At 45.9% G+C, this 23444-nt stretch overlaps 1 protein-coding gene across 2 annotated transcripts in view; it reads right to left on the bottom strand.

Annotated features, from left to right (window-relative positions):
- The window catches only part of SLC36A4 (solute carrier family 36 member 4), a 1175100-nt gene that overhangs the window by 1060521 nt on the left and 91135 nt on the right, over positions 1-23444 (bottom strand). For both annotated transcript variants that reach the window (XM_069639305.1, XM_069639306.1), the window contains exon 2: positions 18639-18765. In XM_069639305.1, coding sequence (XP_069495406.1) covers positions 18639-18765 — 127 coding nt within the window. The remainder of the gene's footprint in view (positions 1-18638; positions 18766-23444) is intronic.

Below are 23444 nucleotides of genomic sequence, written 5' to 3'. Positions count from 1 at the left end.
TATCTGGAAACCAGACCAGCCTGATCTAGAAACTCTTGGACTCAGAATTACGTGCACATGCACACACAGGTTTTATAGTGAAAAGAAGACGGAAAATGCAATTCAAAGGACTTTAAAATGAGACAGCAATTGGGGGAGCTGTTGCGTGGCTAACACGATGGTCGCCGCCTGAGAAATTCTGGCGACAGCAATAAAATCCTCTTGAATATCCTCCGCTCTACAGTCCTGATCACTCCCTGGAGCTCTGAACCGGGTGACAGCACTGAACGAGACACCTGCAGGCAGAGTACGAGGTGCCTCCTCGCAGCTCCTCTGGCCTGACCACGGAGAGGCTGGCTCAGGGCGGGGACAATTGCACGGTGATTAGAGAAGATTCGGAGGACCATGGAGAGTGGTGGTGGAGGAATCCAAGAAACCCTGCTGAAATACCCGACCCTCACAGAACTCGTTGAGGTGCAGACTGTACTCGTGAGTGCAGAGTGTGTGCTGTGCGGCAGTCCACCCCTCCCCCACATCAGGGTGCCTGTGCCTCAGCAGAGCACCGGAGAGGGACCGGCACGAAGTGCAGCGACACCAAGCCTTACAGCCATCGAGGTAGGCGAAGGTGAACTCCCCCCAGCTATGACACACACACACGGGAAGCGGGACGGAACATTGATCCCTTGCGATAACCTGGAAACCTGCCCTTCACAAAAACGAACAAAGGATCAAAACTGGTGAACACTCCCTCCGCCTCTAACCCGACCATAATGGGAGTCACCGAGAGAGGGATAACCATCCACCGTCAAAGATCCAATTAGGCTGGTGCTGCCTTTAACATCCGTCATATGCTGATATTACATTGCGAGGCCCCTGCACATTGGAAACCGTGGGGCCGGAATGGGGGTAAAACACAGCCTACCTACTACTGTATTTCAAACATTAGTCAGGGGTCAGACTCGAAACCCTGTACACCCTTGAGGAGGGATAACACAGACTGCCCCTCGACGCTTGGGTCGGGCAGCGAAGCTCACGAACTTCCACTGCCACGGTTACAAGAACATGCGGCCCGGCTCCTAACACACTTTGTGACCCGGAGTTCCTTTGATCCAAGGATGAGCTAGCACACATATTGTAAGGGCTGATGTGAAAACACCGGCTGCCCCCAGGCATCAAGCACCAGACAGGATAAATGCGACAAGATGCAGGGGGAAATATGCAGCGAGTGCGCTTTATAGATCTGTGAACACGACATTAAGATCTCAGACCTATAAACTGACAGAGCGGGGTCCCAACTAAACACCTTTACAGCAATATCCTGAACGACGCTGCAAATACTCACATCGAGGTGTAACCCACCTAGACAGGGTACACACACCCACCCGCATGAGAGCTGTACTGGACAGACAGAAAACATTGGACCCTCAACAATCTTAGATCATGGATCAGCTGACCAGTTGATTTCTCCTCTGAATTGGAACCTCACAGTAACCATACGGACCATTGAACTGGACCCTCTGGGATACTAGCTAGGAATTAAATGAAAGTACCAGGAGAACAGGGGAGAGGGGTGAGATACCGGAGACAGCGCAAGCCAGGGGGTGTGCAAGCAAAGAAGCTGCCGTCGCACCAAGAACTTCCCACCTCGATCAGATCATAAAACACCTCATGTCCTTCACTACATAGCTGCAGCAGAGGTGACGCCTTAGCACCCCAATTGTTAGCACGCAGGTCCACACTGCTACTATCTCAATAATACAACCGGCTAAATCAGATATGCCATTGCAGCCGAGACCATGCCTAAGCCTGTTCAAGGCCTGAGGTGATACACACAGCCCAAGAGAGGGGCCGGGCCCGGCACAGTCCCTGAATGATCATAAACTGGGCTAATACTGACCGCTACAGCGGGGGTAATAAAGCAAAGCGACCAGTGGCACCTCGCGATACCACAAGAGCCTAACCCAACCTTAAAACCAGGGTCTCGCATAATAATCCACAGGAGAGAAGCAGCCTGGGGACAGCAATTACAATGGTCAATCCCAAAAAGCAGGCAAAATTTACAAATTGGTACGGACCGACAAACCACACCCAACCCCGACCAGAGCCAAAATCTGTCTCAAATAGATTTGGCTGCCCTGAATCAGACTTACCTGGCCCTGAAGAGCAGCACTGATAACCTAGGGGTGAAGATCGACGCCCTCATGTGTAAGGTCGACATCTCGGCCATACAAATTGATAAGCCGTGTGGTTGCATGATGGAAGCTGTACAAAGGATAGGAGATGGAGAAGATAAAGGTAGCTATCCAGCAACGAGAAGTGGCAGAATTACGTCAATCCATTAAGAAAGTGATGGCTAAGAATGAAGATCTGGAGGGGCGCTCGAGGCGAAACATTTGTATCCTGGGGATATCGGAATCAAATCTGACTGACAATATGGAGAAATTTGTGGAGAAGCTGCTGTTAGAGATCCTAGACGACCCCCCACTTACAAACATGTATATGGTGGAGCGAGCACACCGATCACTTGCAGCAAAATCCCCCTCTGGCGTTCCAGAATGCCCGATCATTGCTAGAATCTTTCAGACAAAGACACCCTGCTCCACTCAGCCAGAGCCAAAAAGGAACTACGATAAGGGACCTCCACGATCCGGCTCTTTCCGGACTTTAGCCCATCGGTCCAGGAACAGTGCAAGACCTCCCAAGCAGTTAAGAATATTCTACACAAAAAAGAAGTACAGTATGCGATGATATACCCGGCCAAACTTGGGGTACAACACAATGGCTCAATGGCTTCCTTCATCTCACCGGACACAGCAGAATGCTTCGCTATGAACCTCCCTGACCTCGGGGGGAGTGGGGGGGGGGTTTCGCCACAACACCCACCCCGATGGCCCTCATTTATCCTAATGTGAAAAGTGAAGCACATTACAAGGCCCCCTGCAAGTTATGTCTAAAGCTCCAGGGGTTAAGGAACAACGCATAGCAGCCGTTTCGCCCAGGAGCAAATTGGCCGCCCTTATCGCTCCGCTACCCGCAGAGACTGCAGAATTGTTGAGTAAAGTTAATGTGGGAAGTTGATGGGTGGGGGTGGAGGGGGGGTCAGGAGCTGGTAGGTTTTTGTTTCTGGCGTGGGAGGGAGGGTGGCTACAGGGGCTCGATATTGGGGAACTGCACCTATGCCAGTTGGCGTGGGTATTAAGGGTGAAGGCTTGGTGGCTTATACATGGAACAGACTTCAACTGTACATGATGAAAAATTGTGTCATAATATCAGTAATCTACTGCATAATCCGACCTAGTAAATTATGTACTGAAGGGAACCCTGACACATTACCTATCTTACCGGTGCACCTCCTGTAGGGGTGAAACCGGTTAACACGCTGTCAATAACGTCTTGGAACATGCGTGGGTTAACTAACCAGACAAAAACCTGCCTAATAGCAAACTACAGTAAAAACCACAAAGTAAATATACTATGCTTACAGGAGACACATCTAGCTCTGGGGGCTCCCTCCCCCGAAACTAGCGGAATGGGGCATTCATAGATATAGCTCCTCATACACCACACACTCCAGAGGGGTGGCAATCTATATTCACGGCTCCTTACAATACAAGCTACACTAACAGGTAAGCGACGAGGAGGGGCGGTACATCATGCTAGCGGGGAAGGCATATGGAACGAAACTCCTGCTTATAAATATATATGCGTCCAATACAGATTACCCAGAGTTCTTTCATCAATGCGCTAAGCAAATTCATCAATTCCCAGAATATGACAACATCTGGGTAGGCGATTTTAATATGGCCCTCACATTGGAACTTGACAGATCCTCTATGACCCAGCAATCTCCACCCCACGCTGCCCAAGCATGGTCTGCCATAGCCAACTATCAAGAATTACACGATGTATGGCAAGGAACACACCCATTGAAAAGAGAGTACACTTTCATTTCCAGCGTCCACGGTAGCTCATCCAGGATAGATTATGTTATGACCACCAATCCCATAGCCAGAGGTGTACCTTAAGCTACTATGCTCCCGTGGACTCTTTCCGACCATTCACCAGTACTCGTTTGCATAACTGGCTTCAAGGGACCTCATAGGCAAGTGCGTTGGCGCTTTAGGGCTACGGCCCTGGAAGATGTGGCTTTTCGCAGGAGATCAGACAGGACATACAAACCTATTTTCAGGCCAATATGGGATCAGTGCCCCAACCTGGGTTTGATATGGGAGGCATTTAAATATTATGTAAGGGGGTGCTGTATATCTAAAGAGGTAGGGGTCCTAAAGGCTCTGTGTAGGTCCATGAGGAAGTTGGAAGAAACCATGAAAGTACTAGAGAATAAACAAACAAGGGGCCTCAGATAAACCCATACTGCGTTAAAAAACTTGACAGCACATGAAGAAGAACTTCACCAATTAGTAATCAGGGAGGAGAGGTTTCTGCGTGATACAATCGCAGCGACGAGATATGGTGAGGGTGACAGCCCTAGTAAAATGCTGGCATGGGCCACCAACTGGGAGCGCCAAGTCACACCCATCATGGAGGTCGAGGATCGTAATGGAAACCTCATTAAAGATCTTGAAGGCATTAACAATGCCTTCCGAGAGTTCTATGACCAGCTATACACGTCAAGTCCAGGGCACAATGTGATGATGCAAAACCTAGATGAGATTGCTCCGAGTTGGTTAGATCAGGAACAAGGAGGAGCCCTAAATACTCCTATATAGGACGAGGAAATCAACAAAACAATACACTATCCCTTCCTAATGGTAAATCCCCTGGTCTTGATGGAATAACAGCAGAATTCTATAAAACCTATTTAGACCAGCTGCTGCATAGCCTTCACGATATGTACAAAAACACACTATCAACAGGCACCCTCCCGGACTCCACTAGAACAGCGTTAGTGACAGTGCTTCTTAAACCAGAAAAAGATCCCCAACAGCGTACCTCATACAGGCCACTATCATGAATTAATACGTACAACAAAATACTAGCTAACCGTATTCTCCCACACATGACAGAATTAATTCTACCAGATAAGGTGGGATTCATCCTGGCCAGTCAACCCAAAACAACTCGAGGCGCCTATTCACTCTCATGCATGACGTGGACCCTGGGGTCCCTATAGCAATTGCGGCCCTTAATGAGGAAAAGTCCTTAGACTCTGTTGAGTGGCCTTCTCTCTTCGAGAACCTCTGTCGATCTGGATTCGGCCTCAGATTCCTCTGTTGGATCCGACTCCAATACACTGCCCCAGGGGCAGTGGTATACACGAACGGGTTGGCCTCAGAATACATTTACCCAACAAGGCACACGCGCCAAGGTTGCCCCCTTTCAACTACACGCACACCGGGGCATACGGATGCACTGACAACTCTTCATTGTTTCACTATATGCAGACGATATACTGCTCTAAATAAAACACTCTATGTTGACGTAGGAGATTACCAGATTCAAGGAGCTTTTGGGACTGAAAATGAACTGGAAAAATTCCAAAGTACTACCCCCGACACCAGGGGTGCAACAGGGTTGATTTTGATAAGGGTTGATTTTTCTGGTGCCCTCAGGGCATTCATTACTTCGGCATCATGGTATCTACGGTGGTGGGAGACCTATATAGAGAAAACTATGTAAATGCACTTCAGCTGTTGGAACACAAAGTAGAATCATGGATCCCCCTGCCAATAAAATGGTTATTCAGCCTAAACTATTTTACATTTTTAATAACTTTGTTAAAGACTCCAATCAAGCAATCCCACTAAGTCAGTGCCTGGTCTGGGATGCCCAAGGGAAGCCCTTATTTATATATTTTTATGTCCAGTTCGTGTACTCTGGATGACCACCTTTATATAACACCCCTCTCTTAGAATCCCCCTCTTTTAGAATCCCCCTGACCCCACTGAGCCGAGAAGTAAGTTTGTTTTGCAAATTTAAAAGGTTTATTTGAAAATTAAACAATATATCGCATTTTTATAATAAATTAATAATTGAAATCACACTTGTGAATATGAGCAGTAATCAGCAATAGGTAATCCTACAATAGCACAGTTCTGGTGACTTATGACTAGGAACAGGGGAATAAGGTATCAGAGAATGCTTTATGGTTTCAAGGAGATGCAAAGATGAATAAAAGGCAGTAGAGAAATAAACTTGATATGATTTCAGCAAAAGATAATGTGATCACTTTTTCTTTGACAATTCACTCCCCCCCCTATACAATGTAAGGAGATGGAAGTAACACACACAATTCTCAGGAATACACACAAATGCAATACAAGGTTCCAGTTCCCCCCCAGCGAGCTTAGAGGAAAACAGGTATGATTTTAAACACAGGCAAAATCCTTTTAAAGGTGGTGGCAATGAAGTGAAAAATATACTCAAATTGCTTTTAATTCCCTATAGGAGGTTCAGGGTGAGTGATAGCTACTTTAAATTAGTTCAGGATCACTTTAGCAATGCTCTATGAATGATTGTCAGGTTGCAAACGAATTTCAGCAAAGGAAAGCAAGGAGCTGCTATTTTGACAAGTGAAGAAATTTGAGCCAAATCGCGGCAATTTTTCCGAGTGCGTCGAGCGCGATTACGGAAAAAGTATAATGAATAGACCGTTAAGGTCGGGTCCCGCAAAGGGACCTCGTAGTAAGGCGGTAAGGGTTTACCGGTACCGGTGCCCTTACCGGTACTGGTAAACCCTTACCGCCTACCGTGTAATGAGGCCCATTGTCTTGTTTTAGTCTCAAGCTACAGTTACCTTGTTCTAAGTAAATTACTACAGGGTTTCTGCATTCCTGGTTCCTGTACTTAATTCTTGTTCCCATTTAAAAAAAAAAAAAGAAAATGTACGTATTATATAGTCAGCAACGGCAAACCTTTAATACATTTCCACACAACCCAAAATCAGACAAACACTGTCCTCTAAAGAAAGGTCCTACATTAAAAAGTAAACCATAACAACGCATAATCCCATCCATTATTCAGAGTAATATTTCGCCAAAACAAAGAAAAAGGAACAATACATGATTCCCAGTCCCCACCCGACACCGACTCTGTTACCCCAGCTGCCAGTAGTGTTTTCCTTCTGAGATCCTGAAGGGATCCACAGCACATAAGGAGATATTGAACAGTTTCCAGAATAGATTCCCCACATGGGTGACAATGCCTTGGACAGGCACCGTGAGCATCTGCGACCATGCACCAATTTACCTGGAAGGGGACGGAGGGCAAAATTAAGCGAGGGCAGAAGGGATAGAGGCTAGAAGGCTACCTGCAGCAGAATCGAGGGATTAGGATTTGTTTTGGGAGGATAGCTCAGCTGCAACGTGCTCGCCTTGGAAGCAAGATGACACGGAGTGACACAGGTTCGATCCCCGGGTCACGCTTAGAAACCTCTGGGTATTAAGCACGTTATACAAAACCTATCATATCATATCATTCGGATAGGGGGGAAATGAGTAGGTTACTGTGCACTGAAAAGGACCCCGAGGTAACATAGCGGGAGCATGTGCATAGCTTTAAAGAGCATAACAGGGTTTATCTGACTGGAATAGCAAAAGAGCTTAGAGAAGCAACAGGCAGGGAAGAGCGAGAATTAGGGAAGGAAACAGAGAAGCTGGAAGCAGCGCATAAGGAGACAGGGACCAGCAAAACAGCCAGACAGCTGGCGTAGGCGAGGGGACAATTGAGACAGGCGGTTAACAGATCCGTGGAGAGAACCCTCCTAAAGTGTAGAAAGACGGTTTACGAATACAGGAACAAAGTGGCCACAGTACTGGCGTGGCAACTAAGAGCAGAAATCCTTTATTGCAGGCACGGGCGTATGAGAAAGTCAAATTCTGGGGGTCACAAGGCATAGCCTGGGGACATTACTACTGAAACAAGCCACTCCAGCCATAAAAAAGCTGCAGCCAGAAGCATGTATGTTGTAAAACGCCAACTTATGCCAGATTTGCAACACAGTTGCACTCCAATTTAAAGTTTGCTCACCAACTGCAAGATCTGCATTTTGAGTGGCTGATGGGGGCCCAAAGGCCATGGCCCAGGCAGTGACCAATGCTCGTGACAAGCCGTGGCCACTTCAGGTAGCTTCCAGGGGACGTGGATGTAAACTGACCACTGGCTATGGCTTGGTGGTGGCAGGGGCGTACCAGGAATGCCTCACAGTGGGAAATATAGAAATGTTGGTGGCAGGGACGATGAACTGGGTAATGGGTAATGGCCAATGCCACACGCCATGTCCAGTGGCTACTTCAGGTGGCTTTGGATGACATCTGGCCATGGCGAAGTGCTGGGGGTTTGGGGGGTGGGTGGGATAAGGGCTTGGGTGGCCGGAAGCATAGTCAAATACCATGTTACAGGCTTTTTTCACCAAAGGTAATTTTGGGTGGGTTCAGGTCACCCAGGACATGGCCACAGACCGAGCACACTGTTCATATGATAGCTGTTACAGATGGCCTCAACACACGTGTCTGGGGTTGCTGTTGGTACTCTTGTTCAGAGGAGAATTGCCTAGCATTTCGGTGCTGGACTGCCCCAGCGCAGGACAAAGACTGATATGTTTAGGATATTTCTCCTCTGTGAATGATAGTGAGCTAAAGACTCTGGGTAAGGCTCTTGTAACCAGGACTCATGTCTGGTAGAGAATCTCCCAGGACCCCCTTGTTATTTACAGATGGCCTCAAGAACATACCAACTCTCAAAGACCATTCAATGGTTTTTAATTATAGATTAGTGGGTTTACTAAGGGCCATCGCTCTTTCTCGCTCTCTCTCTCATGTGTAGCATGTGCCATTCTCTCTCTAACCCAGGTATCCCTCAATTACAAGTCTGTCACTAGAAATCAGTAACCCCTGCTATCTAATACTGACTGACAACAATTTAGGTGGTCCCTAATCCAAGTTCCCCAAAGTGGTATAATGTCTGGATTAGTGCCACTTGGCCCTTTCCTTCCATACCCTCCCCATCTCTCTGCACTCTCTCTTTCTTCCTCCCCACAACTCCACCCACCATCTCTCTTCTCTCCCTAATACGTCTTTCCTTCCAATGTTCCTCTCATCTCTACCTACCTCTACCCTCCAATCTTGCTTTCTACTAGCCCACTGCTCACCAGTGCTGCACCCCTCTCCACACCTCTACTGCACCCCTCTCCACACCAGTACTGCACCCCTCTGCACCCCTCTCCACCCTAGTACACCCCTCTCCATACTATTACTGCTACACCCCTCTTCATTATACACTTTTCTACACACTAATACAGCCCTCTCTACATTACTACTAATACACATTTTCCATGCTACTACATTCCACCCACACCTACTATCCTTTCATTTCCCCAATCACCTCCACTCTCCCTCTCCACTCTGCCACCATCAGTCAAACATCTTGCATGCACATTCAAACCACCAGATCACGTTTTCTCACCAACCAGTGCCTCACCATGTCCAGTCCATTAGCGATTCTCCTCCACTCTTCAAGACTGTCCTTCCTCTGATTAGTCACTTGATCCTCTTCTCCTCCCTTGAGCTCACCCAAATCACACACACCTTTCTGTTTCCTGTGCCCCCTTTCACTCACCCCTTCGCTTTCCACTGGCTGTTCCTCACCTTGTTCTCCAGCGAACCGCTGGCTTTCCTTTCCCCAAGGAAGTTGTTACAGGTGGACAAAAACATAAAATGGGTCTTACCCCTGCCCCTTTCTTGTATATGTGCCTGCTGTGCATAGGAAATGCTGGTTCCCTGAAAACAAAGTTAATATCCCAGTTATTATCGGTGGGTTTATGCACTTTGTTCATGCCGGTTTGCAAGGGGAGGCTGATCTGTGGCCTGTTGGCAAGTAAGGGCAGTCTCTATGTCGGTTTCAAATAGGGCACGGAAGTCACTGAACTACTGATGGGTCTGTTTTGCATTGTCGGGAAGGCTGGCATACTGTCCCTTTGTTCTGTGCTGTTTGGTGCTGCTTGTTTGTTCCACTGGTTCGCCGTGCAGGCAGCTCACTGCTGTCTCTCTCCCAGTTCAGCTCTTCGGTGGCAGATCCCTACGGCGCAAACAGAAAAACTGGCCATAAGTGAGCAGTGCAGAGATGGGGTGGTCATCAGTGGTATGTAGTGCAAGGATGCAGGCACGTGACGAAGGGACAGGGACTGGGTCCCTCCTAACTCAAACACCCCGCCTCTGGGTAGGACTGGCTCTGGGAATTCGTGTGGTAGGCCTCCATCACCTCTTGACATGATGTATATCATGAATCCCCCTTAAAAAAAACAGTGGTAAAACAAGTGCCAAAACAGGCAAACATTTTGAACACCTTTCTCTTCACTTACACGATGGGAAAATTGCAACGCGCCTGCAATTCACAATTGAGGGAGGCATTTACAAAGGATCCCAATGCGATATCCCTGCTTTTACCAGATGTAAAAAGTCGGCAGATTTCACAGGAAACTATTGGTTTAATGACTTCATAAAAATGTATGCTGACATTAAATCATATGTTACTTTGAGTTAGAGCTGGAATGCATGACTGACCTGGTTAGTCAGTTCAATGTCCCAAATATACGCCAAAACACAGAGAAAATTGCCCCAAATCAGGAAAAAAGGTGTAAAGAGAGGCATCTATGTTTAACGCCTATCTCTACACCTTTTTCCTGATAAACAGGATTATGAACTCCAGTGCATCTACATAATGAGCCATATTAATTTCCTGCACCAAAAAAGATGGACTCTTTCCAGAAAGGACATTTGAATGTGTGCCCTACATGCCCATTTTCTCCCTCTTTGCACATCTAAGGGGGCAGTTGTGCTCACTTCAATTTGCACCCGAATTCACAAATGGGAAAACAAACAAATTCCCCTGTTCCTGCTTGGAACAGATGCAGCGGCATACACAAGACATGAAACGGTGATTTCTGCTACAATCATGCATGTTTGTATGTATGACAGCAGCAGTATGACATGCTACTGTCACACTTGCATTTCTATCGCCAAACATGTTTTCTTTTTTACCCTTCACAATAACAGGTCATTGAATGTCTTTCACAGAACCTTTAATGTCCCAGAGTCTCATGACAACCACACTCGAAGCACGTTTTCACACTGACCAGATACATGGACATTCAGCAAATTGGGCTCTTCCCCATACACAACAAAGGCAAAACCCTAGACTTAGTCTTTGCATCATATCCCTTCATCACCTGCGCAGACCCTATCCCACTTGACGGTACGGAAATCAGCACCATACCAGTATCGATCGCCCACTGGAGTACAGCCCAGACTGGTCAAACTAAACACCCGTTCACTCTCATTCAAAACCTTCCTGGTCAATGAGCTAGAAGAAAACTTCACACACTTCCCCACCACAGGGAATGCCTCCTTCTTCCTAGAATTAGTCAAACGCTCCTATAAAACTGGTGGACACTCATGCCCCCACTAAAAACCAACTGTGCTAAAACCAAACCATCCACCCATTGATACACCCCAATGCTCACCTCCTACAAACTCACAATCAGAGCCCTAGAATAATGGTGGCTCAGAAACCTTAACCTTGGAGTCCTCACCAACCTACAATCTCCAAGTCAGGAATAATGGGACAGAATCAACTAATTGCATCAAAATATTTTGACAAAATCTGACAGATCACTGACTAAACCTCACACAGCATTAGCGTCCCCCACATGCAGGTACGCACACTGCACCTTTGGAACAACGTGTCTACGCTCTCACTCTCTTGCACGCAGACCTCCGAAAAACAATTGTGTCCCTCAAATCTACTTCCTACTCTTGACTATATCATCCCTTCCTCAATCATTAAACAATTGATGGGCTCAACACACTCCTGAGCATCATTAATGCCTCCATCACAGAAGGGACACTTCCAGACACCCTCAAGATTGGTTTCGTACAATCCCTTTTGAAAAAAACGACCCTAGACCTATACAACCTGGCCAACTAGCAGCCCAATACGAACTTCCTGTTTATTGGCAAAATGTTGAAAAAAGTAGACACTATGCAACTACCCACCAGAATCGAAAAAAACGATACCTCTCAATGACCATCAGTCTGGGTTCCACCACAAGTGTAGCATTGATACAGCCACCATCCAGGTGGTGGATGATACCATCAAATTCATGGATAATGGTGCTGCATGCCTCCTCTCCCTTCTCTTCGAAAGGATGGTTTACCTCCTACCTCACGGTCAGACACCAGGCTGTGCAGATGAACATGTTGTATTCTAACCTACTCCCAGTTTCCTGCAGAGTCCCCCAAGGCTCCATCCTCCCACAGATCCTCTGTATCCTTTACATGGACCCTCGGGTCACACTCCTCAAAGATCCCATTATAGCCATCCACCGATATGCAGACAATACTCAGTTGTACAGGAGAATAAAAAGCCCAAAGGGCATCAGTCGTCTCAGCAATTACCAATCCATCATCCAGTCCTGGATGTCGATTATCTACTTCAAACTTAACCCATCCAAGACTGAATTCCTCTCTGTCGGTCCCACCTCTAAACAACAAGTTGTCCAACAAAAGCTTGTTGATATGCATCTAGAAGGATGTGATCTTCAACTCTCAGATTTAGCTAAATCCTTAGGCTCACCCACTAACAGCAGACTGTCCTTCCAGAAACACAAAGGCACTAAGGACCAAAAGGCCTTGCTCCAAATCCCCACCCTTTGCAAAATCCATCCCTTCATCCGACTGCAGGATTTCCAGAGAGTAGTGCAGGCCCTTGTGGTCTTGAACATTGATGAGGAAATGACCTTCCAAAAGGGCTTCAATGCAGCATATCGTATAACGGGTGTGCAGAAATGTTTCTGAATCACCCCAATCCTGCGAAAACTACATTGGCTTTCCTTTCAGGCAGGATACTTTTTAAAGACTGCCTGTATCATCTACAAAGTAGTCATGATTAGCACAACAACGTATCTGGCAGCTTATCTCCACCCATTTGGTGGCACACGCTTCTGGTGCAGCAAAATGACCAACCGGCTCAAATCATAACTCGTCCGCAGAGAGTGGACCCACAAACCATCCTTCTCTTGTCATGTACTCAGCCTCTGGAACTCAATCCCCAGTATCGGCTCGGAATGCATGCATAATTCTCGAATTTGTGGGACTCTCTCAAAACTTTTTCAACAACACCTGGACAAGGACTGATGCCAATGGATGCACATACAGATGCACAGAACGCGCTACTGTAAACATACTGTAGAGCTCTCTGCTGCTCCCCAGCTATGTAAGCGCTTTAAAAAATTAGATACATAAAATTAAATTAATGCATCTATGACTGTGAAATACACTCCCCCACCTGGGTGCTAAGTGACAGATTTATACATTAGTGTCGGGAGTGCGCTCTTGAGACTTATGTATGTAAGCGGAATGACCAACGCCTCTACAGAGCCCTCAGGAAATGTGCAGGTCATCTTAGTTTCTTAAAGTGGTGCAAGGAAAAAGGTGCCTCCTCTGCACTTTTTACTTGTGCCACTTTATGAAATCTGGCCCAAAGTCTTTTGAGGTCGGACATTTCAACACTTGTTTTCACGCAGGGTTTAAAGTTAACATTTCAAAATCCGAGCAATTAAACTTGTCAGAGGACATGAGGAGCTAGAGCACCTCAGAATCAGCACTCCGTTTTGATGGGCAAAGGGGCCGGTTAGGTATTTTGGAGTAAACTTAACCTTGAATCGCCAACAAATCTATAGAGCAAAGTAACCCCCCGATGGCGGAAATCAAGGAGGATCTCCTTAGATGGAAAGGCTTGTACGTATCATGGCTAGGGAAGATAGTGATTATAAAAATGTATATCCTCCCCCGACTTTTGTATATTTTTTGAGCACTGCCAATTCCAATAGCAGGCAAGGTGCTGAAAGGTGTGCAGGATGAAATAATGCATTTTGTGTGGCATGGGAAGAAGCCAGGCATTGGGAGGACTGTTTTTTATAGGGCTGAACTTGGGGGGGGGGGGGTGGGGTGCCCAAACATAGGGGAGTACTTCCAGGCTACGCAATTATGAGTACTAGCAGAATGGAAGAGGGTGGCAAATGAGAAGCATTGGGTGCAGATGGAACAAGCGATAGCGGGACAGTATATGTGGAAGACACCATGGTGAAGAAAGGAGGATAGACTGAGGGTGCTCAGGGAGAACTTCCTAACGAAATGGACATCAGAGATCTGCGATAAGGTGAATAGAAGATGTGGTTTGGCCCCATGGTCATCACCCCACACACACCTTTTTTTTGGGAACCCGGCCTTTCCCCCACGGATTGAGTATAAACGGTCTGAAAGATGGATAACAGAGGGATTGAGGGAAATCGGGGAACTGTACGACACAGCGCAGTTAAAAACATTCAAGAATGTTCCCAAGAATTTGGGCTACAGAAAGAAGACCTTTTTACACACCAGCAGATTAATCATTGGGAGAAAATCCCAACAATAACAGAGGGGGCAACAGATCACAAACGGAATGGGAGAGAATAGTTTCCAACAGAGCGACTAAATGTGGTCTCATCTCGAACATGTACAAAAGCTTATTGGGAAGGGAGGGACACATCCAACTGAGTATAAAAGTAGGAGACAGATTTGGGCAGACAGCTCACAGTCAAAGAGTGGGAACAAGCAACTCAAGAGGTGTTCAGACCCTACACGTGTGTTCCGAATTGTGAGTTGCAGTATACAATCTTACATAGATGGCATATACACAGGAGAGGATGATCAAGATGGACAGAGGGGACAAAAGCAAACATACGGTGGGGCTGCCCACAGTTGCAGCACTTTTGGCAACATATAAAATCAAGTGTTAGTGAGATCCTGAGGTTTAATATGAATCTGGATATGGCTTTTGCATTGCTCAACATTCCCACGACAGATGAAGTTAAGGTCAGGGGGAGGGTGGGTGTGTTATGATCAAACCTGGTGCTTTGCACTACAAAAAGTATTGTACGGTAGTTGCAGAAGATAGCGGTGCCTTCGGTAGTGCAGTGGTATCATATGTTATGGGAGACTCGTGGAGAGAATAACAATTATTCATGATGACAAAGCTTTGGTAAAATCTGATCACCCTTCTTAGATATTCCCTTAGAGACATCAGCCATGTGTACATCCCTATACGACTAAAGATATTGGACATGCTACCAGAATAGGAAGATTAGTAGGAGGACTGGATAATAGGAAGAAGTTGGCAGACCTTGAATAGACCTCGGAGGGAGAATTACACGCAGTTGAATGGTTGAAGACATTGTGGCTCATTACGAGTCGGTTGGTAACCATGCCGGTACTACCAGCAGGTTGCCGCCGGACCGGCAATGATTTACTGGTGCCGAATCTGCCAGAAACACCATTGTATTACAACCCCGGCGTTCCGGGAAGTCAGGCGCTGGTAAAATGTTAATGCACATTCCCATGGGAATGCGGACCACAGTGCCAGGGCTTCGTGACGGTCTGCGGTTGGGTGCTGTGCCGTCTGACCTGGCGGGTTGAACGGCACCCGCCCACAGACTCGTAGTTTGCCGGTCCAGAAACAAAAGTGCCGGTAAGCTTACCAGCACCGTTGTTTCCAGACCGGCAAACCTGTAATGAGGACCAATATGATGCTACACTATTTCTTCTTATTTAGTCTTGGGAGATGGTGAATTATCATGATCTAACAGTCGATGTGATTATTATTGGATTGTGGTGTTTGGAAATGTTCAACAGTTGCACTTAATGAATGAAACGGAGTAAGCAAATAGTATAGTTTAATGTATACTGGAGACGCCATATGCGTGCGTCATAAAAGCAATCACAATGGCGGTAATGCCATGGCATATTCCTAACAAAAATAACAAGATCGTGGTGTGTAAATACAGGTTTTGTCTATTAAAAGAAAACCATTTTAAAAAGCATGGCCGATTCGTGGCCCTTTACATTCCACTACACGCTTGGTTTCTACATGCAGAAGATAGAAAGACCCATCTGTACTCAGGTCAAGGGAACATGAAAAGTTAAGAGCTTCCTTCCATGTGGTGGGGAGCTGAACACTCCTCCGAGCACTTTGCTCGCTCACTTTGGCCTTCGCACTGAGGGCCTCACACCTTCCAAAATAAAAGAAGCCATCTGTGTTCCATGTGCCTGCCATACATATAATTACCCTAAATTAAAGATGATGACGAACATTTAAAAAGGCGCGTAGGGCATAGTCTACAACCTTTGCTTAGCAAGGGATTTTCAAGGTTGGAAATTCATATATTAGCAGATTGAGCCATAGCACCTGTGGGATCAGTAAAGTCAGCTGGAAAGAAAAGCAACTCGGAGGCCAGTCAGTAACAGGATGTTCAGCTACTTCCTCAATTTTCGTTCCAACCAACTGCAGAAAACACAAGTCATCTCTGTTATAAAATGTGCTGTTTCCTGTTTGGGACACCGCACATTGTAGCAATAATCCGAACGTGTGCAGCTGTTACATTTGTAATGCATTTGACCGCTTTACAGAAATAAAGTAAACGTGGAAGGTATACGACAGGATATGCATATTGTAATGCATTTTGTCAACAGCAGTTTTACAAACATACATTCAGGTCGGCCATGACATCATTGTCTGTGATGTCATATGCTAACATCATTTGCCAGGTGTTAGGAAAATCAATTACACCTGGTTGTTAGACCATATACCCCTAGGAATAAAACACTACTTAACTTATCCAAATTTTAAAATTAGGAGTACTTCTGACAATGTAAGGTGTATGGAAAAAATTAAGGAAACAATATTTCTGCTAGTAGTAATAATAAAGTGTTTTAATAACAAATACCGGGGATTCGATTTTACAGAATTTAATCTACAGTGCTCTAGAGATGCCAAGGGCTTGCTGAGCAAGTTAGAAGTACATAGAACATGTACATATAAAGAAAGAAAAGGAGAAAATGTGCAGCAGCAAAGCTGCTGATAAACCCAACAAATCCACACAAAGCCAGAACACATACTCAAATACACAGAGCAATCCCTTAGGAAAGTATGGCACGTATGCATACTCTAGCATGATACAATGAAACAAACAATTGTTCTGTGTGTGTGTGAAAGTCAAATAATTACTACCAATCATACAACAAAGGTCTCCGGTTGTTACACGTCTTTCACGAGAAGCTCCTTCAGTTCTCACGTGTTTTTTTTCTGTGCAAATGTGTACTCATTTTGCATTTCCCAATATAAATGCAGGACTACAGGTCAGTGAAAACCATGAAGAGCTCTGACAATTGTAGGTTATAGATTATGACCATGATAGAAACTGGATTCACTGGGACAAGGTATTGCAGGTGGCTTCCAGCTGAAACGCATGCACTGTAGCCGCATTTCTCTATGTACCACACCTCCAAGGCTAGCGAAAGAGGCAGACAGGCTTGCAAACGGAATATTGGCACTGGACCCCATGAGCAACACACTGGGCCTCATTATGACCCTTGCGCTCCCTTCAGGGAGCGCGTATTACGAGGTTCCCTTTGCGGGACCCGGACCAGACGTCTGGTAAAACCAGACGTCTTTTCCGGGTCCCGCGAGGGGAAGAGGGAGGTAACAACGGGACACTTGTAATGTGCCCGTTGTTACCTCCATCCCCATTCCCATTGAGCCCTATGGGGGCTCAAATGGGAATGGGGAATGGTTCCTGCAAGGAGGATTTACCAGGCCCTCCTATGTCGGAATGATCCGGTAGGTCCCCATTGCAGGAACCCGGTAAAGGAGCCTGGTTTGGAGGCAGCCATGGAGCCAATAGCTCCATGGCTACCTCCAAACTCGTAATGAGGCCCCACTGTGTCAGTGAGAGTATGCAAACATGTTCCAAACAAAGAATCTTTCTGTGCGCATACTGGACCACAATAAAGATGGTTGAAATAAAACTAATGGAGAAAAGGGAGTGCAATAGCTGCTGTAAACCAAAAGCCAGATACCAACACATGTTCACTGACTATCCTAAAGTGAAGAAATTGTGGGACGAGGTCTAAGAGAGAATGGGACTATTCACAGGACAGAATGTTAACATTTCAAAGTTATTCGATTCAATGTAAATTGTTAAGCAAAGGCTCATTAATTGGTTTCTGGCTGTTTCATTCTGTGCCCTGTCCCACTGTCCTCTTGTGCTTGGTATGTAGTCCTGTAGCCATTAAATATACTTCAGCATGCTTTACTTGCACTATTATCAATGAAAAGAGAGTGTTTATGGGTTTTCTAGATTGTATTTTATAGGCATTGACAAATGTAATGCTGCCTCAATTTTGTATTGACACCTTATCCTCTTGTCAACTCGTGTATTGGATATTTGGTTAAGAATTAAAAGTAAAGAAATATATAAATATATTCTCAGACATAGCACACAAAGATAGCATTGCTGTTATATCCCAAACCAATGTATACAAACTGAAAAAAAGTGTTTTAAGGTATAATAGCAATGCATCACCCTCGATGTCACCAGTGGCCCTGCTTAAATTTAAATAGTTATGGTCGTCCTGTCCGCCTTTTCCGTTATAACCTTCCTCCCCTCGCAAACTGTTTTTTTTGCCCCCAACACAAACTGTCCCATGGTAAAGCACTTTTCAATTCAAACGCTATCTCATGTACGTTGACTAGTTCAAAGCATTCTGTTCTTAAATAAACAAAATAGCATAACCTCAAAAAAGACAAGAAAATCTCGTAGTACATACGTAATGCTCTCCTGGTCATCGAGCTGATAATGCTTCTGCGCGGGTAATAAGTCAACATCCTGATCTTCTTCGGAAACGCCATCTGATAGAATGTCTTGTCTCATCAAAGGCTGCCTTATGTCCAGATCTAGAGAAAGTCAATTGTAAATTGAAGTTTCATAATTCTACCACTCACATCCAACATCTGTAGAATGTTCATACTTGTATGCAATTTTTATTCTAGTTTCACAACGTGATTTGCCTGGCAGTGGGTCTGCTCACAGTGCATCTCTCCTATCTGCAACTCGAGTTTGTAATTGCAAATACCTTGTTTCACTGTTGAAGGAACACGCACCTTTTCGAGAGTTTAAAACCCATTATACTGTGTTGCTTCCGTTGCAAACATATCTCCCTGATATCTCTTCCTCCTGATATCCCCCAGTGGAATGTGAACCAAGGTTATCCCATTTATCAGGAGATACTCATAACATTACCCTTGTGAGTCCACAGGTTTTAGAGAAGCCTACTTAGACCCTGCACCATAGGCGGCCAGCAACACGTCTCCAAGAAACCTTTTCCTACTTGCACCTAGTGATTTTACAGCAGAAAGAAAAGAGAAAGTAAGATAGTGAAAAATTAGAAAGGAGGAGGTAAAGCTTTGCAGGGAGGGTTTGCTAAATTACAGGGGACAGAGGAGAAGCAAAGAGGAAGAAAGTGAAGTGGGAGAATGGAAGACCAGGCTCCCGTCCTTCACCTCTCGAGCTTGGCCTAAAGGTTCACGGCCCAAGCACCCGCCACGAGAAGAGTTTGCCCATCTACCAGACGACCAGATACCCTGGTACAGGAACATACGGATGTGTCCATCTGCCTGCCCAGCAGCCCGCCCAGCCCATGCCGATGCCTGCGGCATGGAACAACTGGACTAAAACTATACGTCGTTAGAGATGCCATGACGACCTAGACAACGGGAAGCACATCTGTACAAATATACACACTGAACATTCCCACACCAATCTACATGAAGAATATACTCAGTGCTATGACGTAGGCGACAGACATACTCACGGACGTGCATCTTTATTGTTTTCCATATAGGCTTTCAGAAATGCAGAAACGCAAGACGCATCATGAACTCATCTAAAGAGCTTGCTTACGCTTCTCCTACACTTAGGTGCCGAAATGAGAATTATAACAAAGACACGATACTGGCCATAAGACAATATGAGACTATAACCTAAAGCACCTATGCACCAAACGGACCACTTATGCACCAGGCCCAAGTAGGCCTCAAACAAGAGCTCCCGTGGACATTAACAAAGCAAGAGTCAAGTTGCTGATCCTGCAGAAAGAGCCGGGTGGAACAACCAGCCAAGGTCGCAATGTTGCAAACCCACATTCCAAGAGCAAAGCATCAAAGGCACGATGTTGCAACCTCGCACTCCGCGCACCAACGTTAAGGTCACACCTGCAACTTAAACCAGACACACAGTGGAAAAGCAATATTAATTATGCAGAATTGTGCCTCAAACACGGTCCCTCCCCACGTGACCAAGCCGAACCTGACGAGGTGCCAAACCCAGGAGAAAAGAGGCGTCTGGATCCCTCGCTAACAAGACACAGGCAGATACACTTGAAAGGCAATGGACATCTGCGACAGTGGGAGCGGTCAGCCTTCCAGCTATGAATAAATCCTCACATTGTCTACACGTACCCATAATGAAACATTGTTGCAAATTGCAGGTACACCGAGAGCTGGGAACGGTGGTGGTCCCAGGCTGGGAGGCTCACGGGCGCACCAATCAGAACATGGGGCTCTTATCACTGACGACAGTAATATTAACCAATCCTCAGGAGTCTTCATGTAACAATTCTCATGTATCTAATTGTAGGGACGACCCAGATATATCACCTGACTACCCTTTGTCCACTAACATTGTTCTCTATATGTGTGCTATACTAACCCTACCACTCGAGCAACCAATTAAGAGTGGCGATAGGTTTTTGTTAACTTTCTGAAGTGACGCAAGTAGCGCGTCATAATACAGTAAAAAGGGCCTGCGAGCCCAACGATTGTGTGTGTGTCAGGACGGACGCGTACGCTCCTTGACCCATCCCTGCCGTTTTGTCTAATAAACAGCAGAGTCACCTTGCTCCTTGTGTGTGTCTCATACTCTATCTCATCTGGGATATACACGGGAGGAGTTGGGGCCTCCCTGCCTGGAGGTCTGCGGACGGCCCGGCCGACCCCGGCAGAATTTCCCCCCGACAAAAGGATACAACAGAGGAGGTTGGAGAAGGAAAGAGCAGCCGAGAGGTTCTGGAGGAACGGAAATAGGAGAGTGAGGCTATGGAGAAGGGCCAATACCACCTGAGCCAATACCTAAAGAAAGCAGAGTACAGCTAGCTGGGAGCAGAGAGACTATATCTGGTCAAAGAAGCAAGAGTGCAGCTAACCCAGTGGTCTGGAACCAGTGGCTGCTAACTCGGGAGGTGGTCCCCAAGGTCCAGCCTGGCCACAAGGTGTAGTAGCAACTGGCCCAGGAGGAAGAGTACAGCCTACACTAGGGCCAACAAGAGTGACACGTATTGGACTCTTATTGGCCACATAGCTCATGGTTGGGAGCTTTAAGGAGCAGGGGAGCCAATCGAGAAACTATAAGCAATATATGTGAGCGGCATTGACTTTGGATACAAACATTTGTAGAAACTTTATTTGAACTTTACCCACAGCTGAGGACCTTATGAGAGACGAACCCTTATGGGCTGGTGAAGCTCATTTTCACTCATTCGTTTAGTATTATCCTAAATATATTTTAGGAGATTCACCCATTATGAATATCAAATAATTCCTGTGTTCAGTGGGGATAAAAGGTGTACTTTTTCCTCACCAGAACATGCGCTGCAGGTAGACAAGCAGGCTCCTTGCATTGCCCAGTGGTATGTACTGACAGCAGCTGACAACACTGCAAAGATCACACTTGGATCAGAACTTTTATGGCTCGATTTTGAGGACCAATTCTTACAAATGAACCAAGATAACTTGCATGTGCAAGCTAATTAAACTCTAGTTGTTCACAGACACCGAACACCAATAAGTCCTCAATAGCTTAGATGGAGGCTGCAAACATAGGACGGAGAAAGGCCTCTCCACAGTCAAGGAAAATAAGTTGGCCCCTGCTGATAAGCTCTTGCTGTTGTACGTGTTGCGTTGACCGCCAAGCTTCCAGGGAAGGCTCTTGTGTGGTGCTCGACTTAACCGTCTGAACGGAAGCAGTCCCCGAGGCAAGAGAACTTCATGCTAAGGCCAAAACACAAACTGCACCCTCCAAATCTACCCCCCAAAAGGCAACTCAAAGACATCCCGTAAGGACTTGAGTTTGGAACTCATCGGATAATTATGGCATGGGTACAATCGAAAATGCTTGAGGTAAACTTGTTTTTTTAAACCAACACAGTAGTTTTCCTGTAACCCATGCAGTACATAATTGGGTGATATTAAAAAAAGAAAATGTTTCTGTTATTATTATACTCACCATGATGCCCTATGTTGCTGTGAAGTACGCGGCCTCCCTAACTCGTTCTTGTCCGATTATCACTCTATCTTTGCTAGCAAAGTCGAAAACTTCGGTGGGAGGAGAGGGGAAATTCAGGGGCAAAGGGGAGGATCAACGCCCGATCCAAGACACTTCTGCAGTGTGCGCCAGCTGAGGAGCTTTTACCCCTGCACAGTGTGTTCTCTTACCTAGGAGCTCCGATTCATGCTAAGCAATGCCAGGCCACTGAGCTGTTAGCTGGACTCCCTTTGTAGTAGCAACAGCAGTTTGGGAGTCCAAAATGCAATGGGCCACCTGGTTATTTGTTTAAAAATAAATAAAGCCCGGAGTCTGTCCCTCTACCCACTCCAACCTTGGCCTCTTATTAGGCAAGGTTTTCCTTCTGCAACTCTTGATCAATGCTGTGGCTTTGCGTCTGCAGCATACATCCGGACATACGTTCCAGGCTGGCACCAGCTCCTACTTGTGCTGGTTGGAAAATCTTGGGAGAGGAAATGTACTTATTTATGCCACCAGGCCATATTGTGTTCACATGCTGCCTACTGGGATTGATTCTCGGAGGTTTTAGAAAGCCGGTGTGCTGGGTTTCCCCAGTGTTGCGCATGCAGCGGATACCATCGAAGCTCTTGCATATTATAAATAATGTTCCATCACAATTTACAGTATGATGGGCATGCATGCATGCATTTATGCCCTAAATTCAAGATGCAAATACAAGCAAGGGTTTGCACTAGGGCTATGGGTTTTAAAAGCTCGTCTTACTTGCATCATTTCTGCAATTATAAATAGGCCGTGTTCTTTGTTCGTCTCTCTACAGCGATTTCTAATTTCTCCATCCCATCTTTTGGATCGCAGAGGTATGAAGGTCATTCGTATTCAACACCCCTTCTCCGTGTTTCAAAGACCCTTAACCCTAGTGTAGCAACAGTAGCATTAACTAAAGGGGTTCCTCAAAATACAGTATTTTTTTTTGTAGTTGGACCACGGCATGTGCCACTCTACAAGGGGGAACACAATACAAATACGAAATGTACGCTCAAAGGCCAGGGTTAATGCACTGTCATTTTCATTAACAGTGCATCATATCCTGCCCTATTCGCGTAGTGCATTTGGCCTAGATTTAGCTACGCATTTAAATCCGCAAGAATTAAATGTAGACTTTTGCGCACCCAGCCCAAAAGGCTCTCATGAAATCAATAAAACGGGGCCGATAATTAAGCAGATTACAGTGCACTTTCCTAAAATGATCTTTTAATAAGCAACGGCATCAATA

This window comes from Ambystoma mexicanum, chromosome 7q (assembly GCF_040938575.1).
Source record: "Ambystoma mexicanum isolate Mex_15411 chromosome 7q, UKY_AmexF1_1, whole genome shotgun sequence".
In the NCBI taxonomy this organism is placed as follows: Eukaryota; Metazoa; Chordata; class Amphibia; order Caudata; family Ambystomatidae; genus Ambystoma; species Ambystoma mexicanum.
The sequence above is the reverse complement of the archived record's forward strand: the minus strand, read 5'-3'. Positions and strand labels throughout refer to the sequence as shown.